The sequence below is a fragment of the Molossus molossus genome, unplaced genomic scaffold (assembly GCF_014108415.1).
Source record: "Molossus molossus isolate mMolMol1 unplaced genomic scaffold, mMolMol1.p scaffold_m16_p_11, whole genome shotgun sequence".
NCBI classification, from domain to species: Eukaryota; Metazoa; Chordata; class Mammalia; order Chiroptera; family Molossidae; genus Molossus; species Molossus molossus.
The window spans coordinates 27963472-27981148 of record NW_023425346.1 but is presented as its reverse complement, the minus strand read 5'-3'; the positions used below and the strand labels follow the sequence as shown (position 1 = coordinate 27981148).

Below are 17677 nucleotides of genomic sequence, written 5' to 3'. Positions count from 1 at the left end.
GAAATTTTGTGCTGTTATTCCTAGAACAGGTAAAGCCAAGGTATGAGGTGTTGGCCATGACTTAGCCTGGAGTATTTTCTTGGGCCATTTCACTCCGCTCCGCACTAGAAGAAACCACATTGAATTTGCCTCCACCTCTGTCACAGTCCTGCCCCTCGGCTTCTGGATCGTTTTCCTGGCATTCCTCGTGCGCACACTCTGCTTTCGCAACCCAACACCCACGCCTCCCCCACCGGCTTCCTACACACCTGGCAGCTCTCTCTTGATAGTCCAGCTACCAGACCACTGACCTCTATTAAAAAGGTCGAGGTATTCACCAGTGAAACCAGCCAGGCTTTAGGACCACATAGCACTCTTCCCACAAGAGACCTCAGAACTTACTGACATTAGCATTGGCAAGTTAAACAGCATGGCACAAGCTACTCATCTTCCCTATCTGTCCAGTTTTCCTTTTCAGTGGGAAATACCACCCTCTCTTGGACCTCCCAACCAGGAACCCCAGAGTTATTTTTGTCTCACCACTGTCTTTCTCTCTCCCCACATCCAGTCTGTTACCAACCGTTGCCACTTTTTTTTTTTGGCCAACATTTCCTGAATCCACCCTCTTCCTTTTCATTCACATAGTTGTGGTCATAGTTTAGGCTTTGGCCTTGGCCCACTGGGAATGTGCAGGCTTCTTGCCTCTCTCCCTCCACAGGAGTGTGTTAGCCCCAGCTTAGTTTAACATTATTGGTGAACTTTCTTTTTACTCTTTGTACCGTTAACTAGTCCATCATTTTCACTGGGCCCCAATGAGACTGCCAACTGCTCTCCGGACTGAGTTCTAACACTCCCTTTCTAAGTCTCACTTCTTCATCCAACTATCTCCTAATTGTTCCAGTATTTTCTCTTTCTTTTCAGTGTCAGCCCATCCGTTCATTATCCAATCCTTCTCTCAGTGCTTCGGGAACTTCCCTATGCTATACAAGTTCTGGATATGCATCCCTGCCTGTGTATCTGTCATTAGTCCACCTTCCCTCCCCCTCATTCTGATACATGGTGTTGAGAGCTTGCCCAGGTTCAACACTTCGGCCCTGTCACTTCCTACCTGTGACATTCCCAACTTCCTTAACATCGCTGAGCCTCAGTTTTCTCATCTGTAAAATGGATTCTTACTCCCTAAAATAGAATTTATGTCAAACACTACTGGCACATAAGCACCATTTAAATGGTGGTGGTGGTGGTGGTGGTGGTAGTTGTTATAATAGCTCAAAAGATAACTAACTACCCAGTCACACTCCCTTCAGCCGCCCTGACATTGCGTGCTCTTTCATCGATGCGTGTAAATGTCGATGACACTACAACGGAGTTTCTGTAATCTGCTTTCCAGAGTCGCTTATGCCTTAGAAATCAAGACCATGGCTAGTGTCAAACTAGGTAATGATGAAGACTTAAACGATGCTTTTTGAGGAGGAGGAGGATGAAGAAAGCATGATCAGATTCTCCTTTGGGTTAATACTCTTTACTTACACAACTAAGTCTCCAGGAAACATAGCTTTCCCTCTCAAATTAGTTTATTTTCCATTACATTGAAGCATGTTATACATAAGAAAATATATTGTGCAGGATGCATGAGATTTATTTCTCAGAAAGCAGAGAAATGGTAAGAATTTTAAGTGTTCTCCATACTTATTTAGATCTCACATCAGGAGATAAAACAAATGAAAACTCTGACTTGTTAATAATTTACATTTTAGTGGAAAATTTGCACATGCTGTTAAGATACCTCCAAGACCCAACACAGAAATTGCAAATAACTTACATCCACTGTGCACTGAAGACAATTTGTCTGAGAAAAAAAAAAATCATCAATAAAAAAAAAAAAGTGTTTTCAAGGGAACGTTGACAATATTTACAGGGCTCTATCGATACTTATAATTTCAGGTGACTCTTTTGAAGTATTCACAGAGGAGAGCTCTCCATTCATCAGGTGTTTCTTACAGAAAATCCACGAGGTCCACCTCCCCACCTAGGAGTCAGCTTACAAATAGGGGATTTCTTTTCAGCAAGCCACACCATCTCTTTCCTCTAACAGCTTATGCAAAAGTGTCATGGGGGAGGGAAAAGCCGAAATCAAAAAAGAGAGAGGAGAGAGAGAGGGAGAGAACGTGAGAGAGAGAGAGGAGTAAGGAGTGTGCATGACAATAACTACCTCTGTCCCTTTGGTTTTTGTTCTTTTCATGTCATGGAACTTTTTAGCTGCGCTGCCTGGGTAACTGCTCTGGAAGGTTGGAATATCTGTTGTTGAAGGAGGTTTGTGATTGAGGGCCTTCTGACACAACCTTTTGTTGCATTGAGGTGTTTGATCCTCTTTCCCTTTCTTCTAAAACCAATCCCATCCCTTTAAAAAATGGATAACCAGCACTTCTTTTACTTATTGTCAGCTTTTGGAAAGTTACTGTGGGGGCTTGTAGAAGTTTAACTAGTTAACTCTTTGCATGCTGATGTGCTGCTGCCCAGAACTCTTCTCCCTGCACGCGAAGGGCTGTGCTGGCTTTGATCAGGTGGACTCCTTCTCACTCCTGCACAGCAAGGGAGGCACCGGCAGGCCCAGAAATAACGTGTTTGTGCTCAAGGTCTTGAAATGCGAGAGTGGCCTGGACTTTGAAATGGGACACATCCCTCTTTTCTTTTTGTCCTGGAGGTGAAACGTGTGACAAACCTGACAAGATATACTAATTTTTAACTCATGCAGCACAGGCTTTGGTAAAAAGTAAATGCAAAGGGTGACTTCAGAACTGGGCTGTGTAGCATAGTAGCGACAAAGGAAAAGAACCTGAGAATAAGCAGTGTAGGGGTCTTGTTCCAGTCGGCTGACGAAATGCTGGGCTATTTTTCCCCAAAGGAAGGGACACAACCCAGGCAATAGGAGAGAAAAGAAGCTTAACTGGATTATTTAACAAAAAAGCAACTTATGGCTTCTAGATAGTGACCTACATTCTGCACACAATGATGGTATTTTTACGGCGGTGATAGGGTTAATAACCTAACATCATTCATGTAGTGTTTTTTGAAAATTGAATTTTACTGCTACAAAGTAAATGTAACAGCCCTCTGGAGACAATATTACAGGCACTTTATTGTTTGCTAAGCTGATGTCATCTTTCTACAGACTGACTTTAAAACAAAGGCAGAACATTTATTACAAATATCACTGTGTGAAAGGAAATCTACTGAAATATTGTTTAGAAGGTGAACTGATAAAAAAGTATTAATACTTGGCTTTGATCATCTTACACTATAAAGTTATGACTTCAAAATGCTTCTCATGTGATCTCTATTGAAGGCAAAACTTCATCCTGGAAATTCCTGTCCCTGCCTCTAACATGATTTGCCCTCAAGTTGGAATATTTGTTGAAGCTTCATGCATGTTTTAGATACATTTTTAATCCAAGAGGCAGTTTCTGAACAAAGTTGGTGAGCTTTTGAGCGAGAGATTCAATAGCACCTTTCACAGATGATGGGTGTATGATTTAAGAAACCAAGTATAGAGATTAAGTGCCTTAGCTTATATAACGAACTTTCCACCTGTAAGTGATGGCTGGGAAGTTTGCAATTTAAATAAGCTGTTTCAGGCATTGCCAAGCAAGCATTCTGCAGGGCGGGCTGCTTGCAACTTGCAGGGTTTGGTCTCTGTATCTGATGCACGTGTAATACAGCGTGAAGTTGTTTGTGGATCACACAGGAGCTTCTTAGAGCTTCATTTCCACACTGTAGCCCTTGAAAATGTATCAAATGAGCAGATACCTTGGGCTTTTCCTTACAAGGCTCAAGTAATTTGTTTGTAAATCAGTTACCTTTCAAGAAAAGTTAAATTAGGGGGAACTTTCGCTTCTTTGATGTTTTCCCACTTAGAAAGCCAAAGAGCAAATTAATGATCATTTTGAAGTAATCATGATAATGAGGAAAATATAATTTAGTGAACTACACTATCTCAAAATAACTTTTCAGGTAGGGCATATAAATAACAGCCCAAATGACCGAAATAGCCTGACGGTGTTTTTCTAAGAAAATGATTTACTGCTCTGCCTTTGTCTCTGAAGTCTGGTTAGAAGGAAAACACAAGTCAAGGAAATTGGGTTAGAAAAAAAAAAGGCCTGTTATGGGGTAGGTGTAGAATTGTCTGAATAGTGTCTAACAGGCACGCGAGATCAGCAGCCCAGAGTCTCACCAGTGTGTGTGAAATGCTCAGTACTGACTGGTGGGATTTGTATCAATCAGAAATGAATCCACAGAACCAACCTAGCAGGCTCTGTGAAAGGCTGTGTGTTACCTGCTGTATGGGTCGTGCCCAGGAAAAAGCGACCTTTACTATGATCATGATTAAAACAGAAACCGATCTGCAACATTTTTAAAAGTTGTTTTGCTAATGAATAGACTTCTATATGAGAAAAGCACTTTTTAAAAACTTGCGCATTTTACTACAAACCTTCCAAAGGGAAGTTATTTTCTAGTCGGTCAATTCATGATTGTGTTTGGCAAATATTAGCCATGTACCAGGTACTGTGTTAGCACCAACAGTCCAAAGGTGAGTCCTCACAGGGCCTCACAGATCACTGTCAGAGAGAACAGCTTGGCGGGGTCAGAGCTGGACACGTTGTAAATGTTCAAACCTGTGATACTCAATAAATACTCAGTATTCAAATAGACATTCAAGAAAGCCATAAATGTTTGTTGAGTGACGGATGGGATGAATCAAGTCATGAAAAAGGTAAATCCTTGATTCCGTTTATGTACCAGGAGGGACTTCTTTGCCCTTCCGTCAGCTCTAAGGGAGGACAGGCTTGAGCCGGCCTTAAAAAAAGACAGAGCTGGCCGCAGGTGGCGGAAGCAGCTCCCCGGAGCGCGGTACGACGCTTAGTGGCACGGCCAGTGCTGGGCTCTGCAGTCCTCCCTGATGCCGCCTGAATGATGTGGTCCAGGCCCTTTTCTCCCCACTTCCTGTTGTACTGTCAGCCTCTCTCAGTCAACCCCCCCATTGGGATTCAGTGTCTACCTCCTCACTGGTGTCGTGAAAGAAGGGAAACTGCACGCCTGTTCCTCACTTTTATCCATAAAATTGAAATTTTAGCTGTTCACTAAGAGCGTATATTCTTGACCAAACAGTGTTTTTTTTTTTTTTTTTTTATCCTCACCCGAGGATATTTTTCCGTTTTTGTACAGATAGAGGGGGAGGGAGAGAGAAGAAGGGAGAGAGAAACATCGACGTGAAGGGACACATCGAGTGGCTGCCACCCGCACGACCAACCAGGGCCGGGGACAAACTGCAACCGAAGTACGTGCCCTTAGCGGGAACCGAACCCGGGTCTCTCCGGACCGCAGGCCGACGCTCTAACCGCTGAGCCAAACTGGCCAGGGCCCAAACAGTGTTTTTAAACATCCAACATGTAAGGAAGAAAAGAGGGAGCGGTTACTATTTAAACCACACACCACGTTGTGATGAAAAGACTTTCAAACATCAAGATGAAACGATTCCAGTTACTTTTTTGTCTTTAACTGAGCAAGACGTCTCATGGACGGGACACTCAAAGCAGGGCACTCTGGGGCAGTTCCAACTGTACGGGCCCTGCGTCGGCCCCTCCATAAACAGAATCAAGCTTCCTTTCCTCTACAGCTCCGTTTCCGTCTGTGATTCTCCCCTCCTGCTTTCTCTCCTGGCAGGCCTTTCTTCTCTCCTGCACCAGCCACTCCAAAGGCAGATGTGCCTCTTTTTCCCTTTGCCAGAACCCCCCCCCCCAAATCTTCTGAACGACCCCCTCTTTGAAGTCTCTATTACCGATACAATCACTTTTGTTTCCCTACCATCCCCTCCCTGTCCACTCGAGCTCCTTCTGTCCCCGACCCATTCGTTACATCTGCAGCCCCTACCACTCAGCCTGTGTTAAATCGCAACGTGCTTGACATGACTTCAGTTTGCCTGCTCAGTCCTCAGCACGCAGAGCTATCTTCTGATTTGTAGAAAAGGGGGCAAGAGTGAGGAAACTGGCTCAAAGTTCACTAAATGATTCAGCTCTGCCCAGTCAGCCTAGCGAAAATGGGGAATTGACAACGGATGATAATGAAATAAATGGGTTTCAGTTAGGAATATAAAGCCCACAAAGCTGGTGTCTGATGCTGGTGGTAGAGACTGTATCCTTCACGTGGTGGTCAGATGGCTCAGAGGATGCAAAGATGGATGGATGGAGAGAGGTGTATGAATAGTTGTGACATTTGTTAGTTGACTGGGGTTCTTTCCCTGCAATTCATTCATGGCTTTTTAAAGGATCTGTGGACCACCAGAAATTGCATGTAACATTTTGTTCACGGGTGCAGTTTCCTGGGCAGTGGGTCTGTACATGTCATCAGACCCTTAAGAGGCTCTGTGGCCTCCCAAAAGGTTAGAACCATCACCAAGTAAATGAAGACACCTACTTTCCCTGTGTGTTTTCCTATGGTCTGCTTCCCCCACCCTCAAGTATATATCCCTTATGATTTGAACTGTTCAGAAAGTAGAAACATAGGGTTTTTAAAGAAAATTTACCTTCTTTAAGAGGAAAAATGTTTAAACCACCTACCAGGTACTACAATTCACTTTTTTTTAAATTTTATTTTAGTTTGACTACAATTCAATGACAGGCCCTCTTTGTTTTTTTTTTTTAAACAATGGTTATAATCACACATCTGAACATAAGAATTAGTTTTATGCAGTTCCATAGAAAACCAAAATCTTGAGGAACACTTTCAAAACAACCAGAGAAAAATAAACCATTCCTTATGTCAGTCTTGTTAGAGAGGGATTAAGAAACTGGCAATTATTTTGGCGACCTTAATTGTTGCGCGGCAGGAAAATATGTAATTAGAGCACGTTCCCAGGCCTGCACACCTGCAGCACATCCTACAGTATAATGTCAGCTTTCAGTGCCCGTCGGTGCCAGGTTCTAGCACAACCAGTCACAGTGACGCTCTGAGAACATTTCGGACTCATGTAATGTGGCTTCTGTGTATGAAAGAAGCAGGCATTTACCCTGCCACACAATGGAGTGCATTGCTGCAACACTGCCTTCATTCTTTTCTGACGCCTACCTTCAGCACGGCCCTGGTTGACTCCGTTTGAGGTTTTATTGTTACGGTATAATAGTCCTGTACATTTTTGAAATTCCCTTATTATTCAGCTTATTAATACAGTACTGACTTGATTATCAGGAGCGGTCGCGCCGCCGAAGAGTCGATGCATTAGCTAAGTCAGAAGCTGAGTAAATTCTTGGTATAATGAGAACAATTGTTGGACTTTTTTTTTTTTTTAATGTAGAAAGATGGGCTATGGTAGGTCTCTACATGGTTGTATTTTGGAGTTTACTCCGTATTCTCTCTATGTTGTTGACTATTCAGTTTTTCACATAGAAAAGCTTAAAATGTATTCTCACTCATTTAGAAGTGTGCCGGGGTTGGGGGGGGCTCCACCATGATTCTCATTAGCTTGTTCCTCCTTTTCTTTCCTTTCATTGGCTTCTTACGACACAAAGAAAGACACTCAGATGTTCGAAAAGGAGTTAAACGGAAGGAACTGTATGCAGGGTGCCTGTTTTTCCGATAATTCCATAATCTGGCATACTGATAGTTAACAGACTTCTCCCCTAAGGGAGATACACTGTATTGTGCTATCTGACATGTTGTCATATATAAAGAAATCAATTGGTAATTAAATGATGCACCTTGTGAAGATGACAAAAGGCATTTGGTTGCGAAAAGAGAACTGGGTTTTGAGGGGTTTGTAATGAAGGCCTAATGACTATTCATAAGAGATTTTCAGTCCGTTGATCCACTTGACTGGAAAGTTCTGCCCTGGAGAGTTGGTGCTGTCAGTTTCTCTCACCTCAGAAGCCACGGCGGCGGCGCGCGGGCGGAGCGGGACATCGCTGTGCTCCAGGCCCGTCTTGGGTCACAGGCGGAAGGCACAGCTGGCTTCCTGTAGGTGCCACCTCAGGACATACACTTTGACTAATTTTTAAACTATAAATATGTACGAGTGACACTGAATACGTTACCTTGCATCCATATCTCCTTTATGTCGGAACGCAGGCAAGGCGTGGGGTGGGGCCGCCACGCGCGCCTTATTCTGTCTCGGTTTCACCAGTTACGTGTGGGCCCGTGGGGCGGAGAGGAGCTGCTTTCGGGAGTTGTCAAGGACCAAGGGGTCACGGTCTCCTCGTGTGGGGTCAGACCACCGTCCCTTGGGGTGAAGGCGCCCAGGGCGCCCTGCAGGAAGGTCGGGGGAGCGAGGGAGAGCCGAGCTCTCGGTGCGTTTTCAGTGTCCCGTTTGGCAACGCGGTGCGCTTTCAAAACAGATACACACGGACTGGATGTAAGGCCCCTACTACGCAGGGACGGTCCCTAGGGCTACAGAACACTGTTCCAGAGTCTCTAGCAAACAACACAATCCATGCCTTCCAAAGGCAGCCGGGGCCAGGCCCAGCGCTGCCTCGAGGGTCAAAGACGCGGACACCCGAGCTCCGCTCTCACGCTCACGGGGAAGCGGACAAGAAACCAGTTGTACGACATGGGAAGCGCCGTGGTCACCTTGTCCAACAACACAGACTCTGAGAATCCAGGGGTGGATTTCCTGAGACGGGTTGGAGTGCACAGGTGTTATAAAAACCTCCCACCCGCGTTGCTCTTCCCTTTGGCAAAGCCCAAGGGGCCGATGGAAAGGTGAGCTGGGGGTGAGGTGTTTCTGTTACCGACGTGCCGCTGTCTGGGCTCCCAACAGAATGGAAGCGACCAGCAATTTCTGTACATATTTGCTCTTGGAAAGTGGTCCTTCGTGTTATCTTATCGAGCAGCTCACCTAATCAAAAGTAAACACATTTATCACCTCATTAAGGCTTGTTTTATGGCCACTCGACAGTGGTGTCTGAGGTGGAACTAGCTATCAAACCCCTCCTCTGGAACATCTGTAAGGGGGACATTAGGGCAAGCTATGGAGGTCTTAATATCTCGATACCAAAATAATTTAACACTTAACATGTATTTGAGAGGAGGTTACTGGTGATTCCTCCTGGTGTATTGTGGTTACTGAGTTCTGCTGATGTGTTTGCTGGAGTGTCAAGGTGGACCCAGTGAATGGACAGATGCCAAAAAAACATTATGCTTATTAATGTACATTGATTGCTTGTTTAGATTATAGAGCAAATTAAAAAATACATTAGTATTTAAACTCTTTTATAGCTGAGCTAATGATTGCTTGTAACATAGTATCTAGTAAAGAATATTCTACAATACCTGTAAAGCCCAGCCATGTTATCTAATTGGTAGACTTTAAGTGCCTATAATTATGGAAGTGAATAGTTGCCTCTCTAAATACCAAAATGGTAAATTTAAATATATAAAGATGTTGACTAGATTATTTAATATTTGTAGCAAAGTCAAACCACCTAAATAGAAAGATGAATTCCACATCAGTGAAACATTAAAAAGGAAAGAGGCAGTTTTGCTCAGCGGTTAGAGTTTGGCCCACAGACTGAAGGGTCTCGGATTTGGTTTCTGGTCAAGGGCATGTACCTGGGTTGCGGGTTTCATCTCTGGCCCCAGTCAGAGTTGTGCAGGAGACAATAGATGTGTCTCTCTCACATGGATGAGATTTCTCTCTCTCTCCCTCCCTCTCTTCCACTCTATCTAAAAATCAATGGAAAAATATCCTTGGGTGAGGATTAACAAAACAAAGCAAGAAAAAAGAAAGAGGATGCTAAGAATCCCACTACTTTGGGATATAAACACCTCGAATATTTCCTCGAAATATTTACACCAAAGAATACCAACAAGACAATATCTAGCAGTTCTCCAAAGGATAGAGGGTGAGGCAAACATGATTTTAAACTGCACAACAGAGTTAGGTATGATGCCTTTCCCCAGCTGCTGATAGAGCCACCATTAATTGAGCAGCGAGATACCGGGCTCAGTATTTGCACATACATCAGCTCCATTCCTCCGTTCTCCACACAGCCTCCCGAGTGTGCACGCTTTCCTTCCCTCTGCCACGAATCCCTGCCACTTGTATACCACTGTCCTTCTGCCACGTGTCTAAGTTAGGTAACTGGTGCCAAGAAAGCCTCGATACATACTTGCTTCATTGCATGGCCAACTCGAAGGGGAAGGGGTGACCTCTTTTTTCTCTCTATGATTTGCTTTGGCTCTCACTTTTGAAATATATATGTTGTATTCCCCAATAAGATTGTGTCACCTCCCTCACACACTGTCTGGGAATTCCCATACTTCCTGATGAGAACTTCACTTGAATTGGTGTATTCGTTCTTCTGCTCCTTGCCCTATTTCCTTCAAGGCCTTTGAGTCATAAGCATCCAGTATGACAGCAAATAACAGCCCGAGAGCCACCATTTGGTTTTCCCTTTTAACTTTGGGGGTTACTTTTGAACCTAGTACAACAGCTCAGAAGGTGTTTTGTTTTGTTGGGTTTTTTTTTCACAAATTGTTTGCCATGGCAGTTGCTACCCTATTGGGCTTTTCATTCTGAACACACAGGCAGAGAGCATTGATGTCAGTACAACAAATAATGTGTACAATTTTAAAAAACACTAAATTCTCTGAATCCCCATATTATGTTTTCACGCTGCTCTTTCAGAAACTATTCTAATACAATGCTCCTATAAACCGATCTTGGTCCTGGCAGGCCCTATTGGAACTAATGGGGCCTGACAGTTCTTCAGTTAAAAATTATACATGAGGGTCACTTTCCCTTAAATTATCTATTGTATGCCAGCTGTTCACAACTGCAGCGCTTCACTTTTTTGCATTGCTAGAAATGTCTAATTTTCTCATAATATCCATAGCAACTATGCTTGTGGATGGCACTGAAGTTAGTAAGAATTAAGCACACCTTCATGGAGATCACACAAGAGTTGCATTTTCCATTTCCTTTATTATTATTATTTTTGGGGGGGGGGGTTATGGAAAATGTTTAGATGGCTCATTTTGCCTCTTTCATGCCACAGCACTTAAGTTATATCATAAGTTCTCATTTGCTGCACAACTTTATTCTATTTTTATGCTCCTAAATGACGCAGCTTTAAGTACCCATGAGTGGCACTTCCGTGCTGTGAGCGCTATCAAAGGCAACCTCAGACAGATAAAAACTCCTGTTTTTTGTTTGTTTGTTTGTTTGGTTTTGTTTTGTTTTTTTGTGTTTTTTTTTGCTGGAGAAGGGAGAAGAGGAGTCATCACATCATCAAAGGCCGTCTTTTGTTTTTTAGGCCTATTAAAACTATGGCCAATAGAACTATTTACAAGAAAGAAAAAAATTCACCCAAGTCCTGTGTCTGAATGAAGGCTCTCTTCTCAAATGTTCCTCATTACTCCAGAGCAGTTATCTTTGGATTATAATTAAAACGAGGCTTTTTTTCTTTTAATCTTCCTTTTTTTTTTTTTTTTCCAGAATGCCCCAAGTGAAGTATTTTCCCCAAAGTTATTGGGCCTTTTTACCAACAAGTGGCTGGGATTTTAATCAGCCTCTCATCCCCCCCCCCACCAAACCCCATACAGAGTAATGATGGCGAAGTGTGGATGTGGTATAAAGGTTACACATTCAGTGATATTTTCTGCCTTATTGGTAAAAATGGGGAGGTGGGGTGGGAGGATTTCCTTTAATTATGAAATAAGTGTGATGTTAGTAGTTATTTCTGTAACCTGGTGAAAATGCTGTATATTTAGAGCCTAATTTTTAGCATATGTTACCAAGTGTGTAATAAAACGGTGACCTGTGCATTCTGAATACTTTGGCTATTAAGGAGTATGCAGATTATAACTAGTTGCTGTAGAAACCTGGTCAATCGGACGCTGTGGAGAATGCATGATTATTTTTTAAACCTTGGTGGGTAAGACAGAGACGGCAACAGTTGGACAAGGTCACATATCAGTGGCAGGGACATGTCTCTCCCCTTTCTATTGTGTGATCCTTCGGGGTCTGGGGCATTAATATGCAACGGTTCTGTTTTTCTTTCAGGAGGACTTGTAAACTCTTTAAACAGAGGCACACAGTTTGCAATTGTTGCGGTACTGAGTGGGTGTACAGAAGCTAGGGCTGCAGCCTCGTCCAGTTGCAGATAGAATAAAAGTGACAGTGATGCAATGGGCCTGGCATGTAGACAACTCCGTGGGACGGATGAATGGCGCGGCTCTTGCCGTCCCTCCGGTGGTGGTAGGCCCTGTAATAGCTGGCGTAGGAAGGGTGGTGAAAATTGATATGCACTATTACTACATGTATAAAACTTAACACTGGGGCCATTGCACAGGTGGGGGGTTCCTGTTTATTGATTTTTATGACTTTGTTAGAACGTACGCTTAATGCTTTTATACTCCAGGAACTCTGGGAGGGCTCACCTTAGGTAATAAACCTTTCCGTACTCTGCAATCGCTCACAATTTACATGGGGACTCACATTATCCAGTACAAAGCTCGGCCTCCCCCCATGACTTGGTTTTAGGAGTGCTATTAAAAAGGCAAAGAAAATAACTCTAGCACTTAGTTTGAATTTTTTAAAAACCTGTCCACTCCTGCTATGAAAATGGCCCCTAATTCTAATTACTCATATTTCCAAGAAAAATTAGTCACACAAACTTATGTTATGTGTTGTCTCAGAGGTTGGAAGCAAATTAGGTTTCCAATAAGACAGTACATCAAACAAAGTAGCATGTTCTTGATGCCGATGACTTTTTTTTAGAATTATGGTTGGACATTTTTGGCAGACAGATTGTCTTTTGCTCTATCAAAATGACAGTTTCTTTTGTAACTGCAACATTCATAATTAGAAGGAGAGAAGCAATCTGCCCAATTTAATATACTAAAAGAAGTTTAGAGTCTCTGCTAGTAATTTCATTATTTTAAATTTTGAATTAATTGACTTAAAATAATACAGTTAAGAAGTATAACTAGCAGGATTATGGAAAAGGGGTTTCTTTTTCCTTAAAAAAAAAAAAAGTGCTCTCAGTATTATACTTCCAGTGAGATTAAAATTTTCTGTTGATGCCAGGTACCCTGTTCTGAGATTCAGAGCAGCAGCGTGAAGAGTCATCCTTGTAACAGAGCTGAGAGAAGTTGTAGGGAAAGGCCTGGGAACAAGGTCACTTTAAACAAAAAAGTTCTCCAAGTTTCCCATGCTTAAGAGGCTGGCTGGGCTTAATTAAAGTCAGTGGATGACCAGAAAGAAAGAGAGAGAGAAAAAAGAGAGAAAGAAAGAAAGAAAAAAGGAAGAAAAGAAAATAATTAAGAAAACATCCACCCCACCTTAGATTCTTTCTGAGCCACCATTCACATTCTGTACCTTGGTCGTTGGCGTTCCTATTACTTAAATATTTTGAGAAGATTATGTCTGAGATCCCTTAACAGCACATGGTTTAATATCACTCTTCCCCGTCCCATATCTCTAGCCTACGTCACCTAGGTGGCCCTCACCCGTGGCACCACCACAAAAACAACCCAGCTTCTCATGCAGAATGAAATCATCATAACATAGCGACCTTGTTCTGGACATGATGTTTGGTTTCGACAACCCTCTTTCTGCAGCCCTGGCCAAGCTGAACATTTCCTGTTGGCTCAGAGGGTAACCTTTCTTCTTATTTTCTCTAGGATCTCTCTTTAGGGGACCCAGTGAGTTCCATGCCCATCATGCACAGGGCCAAAAGTTTGGGAGAGTTAAAATTCATGAATATTGAAGACTTCTTTTCCTTTAGGAGGGAATGACGCCTCTGCTCATTTTGAAGAATACATACATAGCAAGATTTCATCTCACCCTTCCTGTATAATTTTTGTCATACTCAGCTAGCTCTAAAGGAAACCAAGTCTTCGGCTCTGTTACCTTATTTTGTACCTTAGCTGACTGGCGTCTTTACACGAGCCATCAAAGCTGGATGTGACAAAGATTACAAAAAGAAAAACAAACAAACAAACAAAACCACCAGTGCTTTATGTATGAGTCGTTGGGTGTTTTACTTTCCCACAAGGAACTTACAACACTAAATGCCATACGCATTTTTTGGTATAAGACAGTAGGAAATTTTTTTGCCCTCAAAGCATTCTGATTATAAACTGTACTCAAAATCTACAGGGGCTGGGTTCCAAGTCCCACGCTCTTTTACAAGTATGTCACTTACCGTCCTGCAAGTGGGAAGGCAGACTTCCCATGGCAGTTCTGAAATCTGATGTAAGTGACAGGCCAGGGCCTCAGCATGCCGATTATACCGGCCACTTGTATTTTACGATCACCTCTAGAATTTTCATTCTTCCACCTATCGTTTATTTTTGCAGTCCTATGTCCTAGAGGAGTGACATTTTGTTCTGTTCTCCTTCATCCCAATCGACTTAGTTGTATATCAAAAGAGACACATTTCTAGAAGCCAGGAATTAAAGCACAATATATGTTAGCACAGCTTTTGCTAAGATTCCTAATAGTTATCTAATGTTTAAGGTTTGGGCTGATGTGAACTTTGAGGTTATATTAGATTTTATAGGTATTTCTATTTGCATATGTGTGACTTAGGGTTGTGCTGACATATTATTTTCTATGTGTTCACTTACTATAAACAGCAGGCAAGCAGACATTCACCCCACCCCTCACTCTGGTCCACATCATTCAAAAAATATGGCAGGATTTCTATTCTAAATTAAATACATCCGAGGTTATGTCTTTTATCAATTCTTTATTCTTGGTATCTCAAAATTCTGAAATCTTCTTCCTTTGTCTCCAAAAGGGAAACTGCTGAAAGCATTTCCACCTGGATGTTTAAATTATTTAAGTTGCAGGAACCAGACCTTTTCCCTCCTGAGTAGTTGTGGGTTTTAAAGGCTAAAATTGCTTCATCATGCCAAAGTGAAAGTATGCATAAATTATTTAGTTAAACCTGAGAAAATACAGACTTTTCCCAGTGATCTTTCAAGGGCTGCCTACTTAAATTTCAGAAGAATGGACAGGATTTCTTTCTTCTTTCTCTTAGAAAATGTAAGTATTTGCTGTGTCTCCTATCAGTTGAAATGTGAACAAAATTACAAAATGATGATTTTTTTTACAAGTCCCAGCCTCATGATATCCAGTATATCTATGTCCCGGCCAAGGTGAATGTGATGTCTATTGATACCACTAATCCCCATCCAGCTGGCAAGAACTGGATGTATTCTTGTTAAAGTCAGGTAACTTGCTACAAGTCTCTCCCTGCTGCTAACAGATGCTGGCGAGCATTTCCCATTCAGTTTCTGTTTATTCAGAGTTTCTATTGCAATTATGAAAATACATGGTAAGGTAATTCTCCAATGTTATAAAAACTTGGTTGAAATACTCGATTTGATTTTTTCTTTTTACTTTAACCCCATAAATAAAAATGCCTGGAAAGTGTAGTGTGTGGTGTGTGGAGGTAATGTTAGTGGTGGGATGTGTGTATAACATATAAGATTAAGGAATCAATGGAAATAGCCCACAAATAGGGGCAGGATGGGGCCAATTTCAAGTTCCTGTAGAATAAAGGACTCAGTTTCCCATGGATATTATAGAATTTGTCACGTGGCATCTTAGTTTTATCTAAATTAGTCTTGGTACAAATACTCCAATGACATCCTTGTGACCCAGGGAAGAATAATACTTTTAATTGAATACCTAACCTCAAATCCTCAAAGAAGCATTAATCGGGACAGGAAAAAAAAAAAAAAAAGTCAACCGAAAAAGCACTCTGTAAGTTTTTAGTACACAGCTATCTGTTCATTTGTGGAATCCATTTGAATTTTATGTTCAAATAAATTGGGAGGGAGAGTGAATATGGTAGAAGATCAACATATAACTTCGATGAATTGTTATAAAAATCAAAAAACCCTCCAAACAAGATAAAAACCTATTTCATCCCCAAATGATGGACATAACTTATCCCATTAACCCACGTTTAACCTATTGCAGACCAGGTGCTCTTACTTAGATCTAACTTGCTTTTCCTACAACTTTCATTTTTACTTCAGTCACTCATGACCTTCCCTTAGTTCTTCCCTCCTCCTCCCTCTCCTGCTCAGGCACAGATGTATCCTCTGAATCTGATGAACAAGGATATTGTACTTACACTACCATGCTCTGCGAAATAGCTGGAAATCCTCTTTTGGCTTTTGTGTGCTGACTTAGATTTGTACCTCACAGGTGATGGGAAGAGCACAGATAGAATCTGCAGTCAGATAGCATTTGGAGGCAGGAATCAGATCGAGACTCCGACATCAGGTGATTTGGGCGATAGTCAGTAGAAATTTCTGGGTCTCGGTTTACTCATCTATAAAATCATCATGATCATAATTGCTCCTTCTTCCTTCAAGAGATTGTTCTGAGGATCAAGTGGAAAATGTCTATGAGCAGGCTCTGTATCGATTATGCTTAACCTAATATTCAATAGAGTCATGCATACATGCCAGATATTATTACATATTACATTATTACAACCTGTCCTCCTAAACTTAAGAGAAGAAAAGAGTTCTTAAGGCACACAAGAGACTGGAAATGGAGATATAGAAAGCTTACAGAAAAAGATGGTGCATTTTCTTCCACGTGCGTGAGAGGTGAAGGTGACCCTTTGGGGACTCCTCTCTGGCCAGGACAGTGGTGGGAAACCCTGGCTGGTGATGATTGTGAGCTTGAGAAGAGACACTTAGCAGTTAGGTGGCTTCTTTCTAACCGCAGCAGGTTCTCAGATCCCCAGGCTGGCCCAAGATGAGAGAACAGTCAAAGAGAGAGAGTCTGGCACACAGAGAGCCTCAGTGTCATCTGATTGTGAAATCTGCCTGTTTGCATTCTCATACAGTACTGGAGCTTAAGCCCTGGCCACTGTACGGATGACTATGCAAGAGCAGGATCTAAGACCAAAGGGGCATTTGGTGACCAAGGGAGGAGGAGTCATTCATTACTTCAAGGAAAGCTATTGGATAATCCCATCAAACATATTAATGACATCAATTATTATATTTTTTGTAATGTAATGATTTATTTTTTTTACGCCAGATACACAAGACACAAAAGTCCCTCCATTTGAGTTGGCATTAACCACAATAGAAGTAATCAGGACTGGTCCAAGAAAAAAAAAATAGAACTTTCGAACTTGTCTAATTCCCACTGCAGTTGCTGGAGGAAAATTGAAATGAAAGATGCCAAAAAGAGATGTGTGACTGCTTCTTAAAAGCTTTTAAAAAGCCCACAAACTTATCAGTGAACTGTCTGCTTAGGCTGGGAGCTGGGAGAGTCACTCATATTCACTCAGCTGAGCTTAGATTTTAAATTGTTGTTTCCCTTTCTCGTACACGACTTGCTACAAGAGAAAGGAAATGCCTAGGCAAATAAACTCTGTTAAAATAACTTTACAGTTGTGACACAGTTTGACAAAAGCAAAGGAAACTCAGAGTCACTCCTCACACTCTATCCTCAGCTGATTCCACAGTGGAAAATAAAACGTTAAAAAAAACACACACACACAGACACCATGGAACAAACTTGGGATAGACTCAGTCTTAAGAAACGGGTTTCTTAAACGCTGAATGTCTGACTTTTCCATCTCTGAGCTATTATAAAAGAGTTGCAATAGGTGCATTCATCTTAAATCTGACCAGAATTGTTGTTGTTTTTTAAGCATTAGGCTGA

General features: G+C 42.0%; 1 protein-coding gene across 17 annotated transcripts in view; it reads left to right on the top strand.

Annotated features, from left to right (window-relative positions):
- Nucleotides 1-17677, top strand: part of ZEB2 (zinc finger E-box binding homeobox 2) — a 130984-nt gene that overhangs the window by 46918 nt on the left and 66389 nt on the right. The window contains exon 1 of one of the 17 annotated variants that reach the window (XM_036253608.1): nt 9736-12226. The exons of the other annotated variants lie outside the window; for them this stretch is intronic. Within the exon in view, the coding sequence (XP_036109501.1) occupies nt 12157-12226 (70 nt within the window). The 5' untranslated portion in view covers nt 9736-12156. Of the gene's footprint in view, nt 1-9735; nt 12227-17677 lie in introns of those variants that run through there. 17 annotated transcript variants of the gene reach the window in all.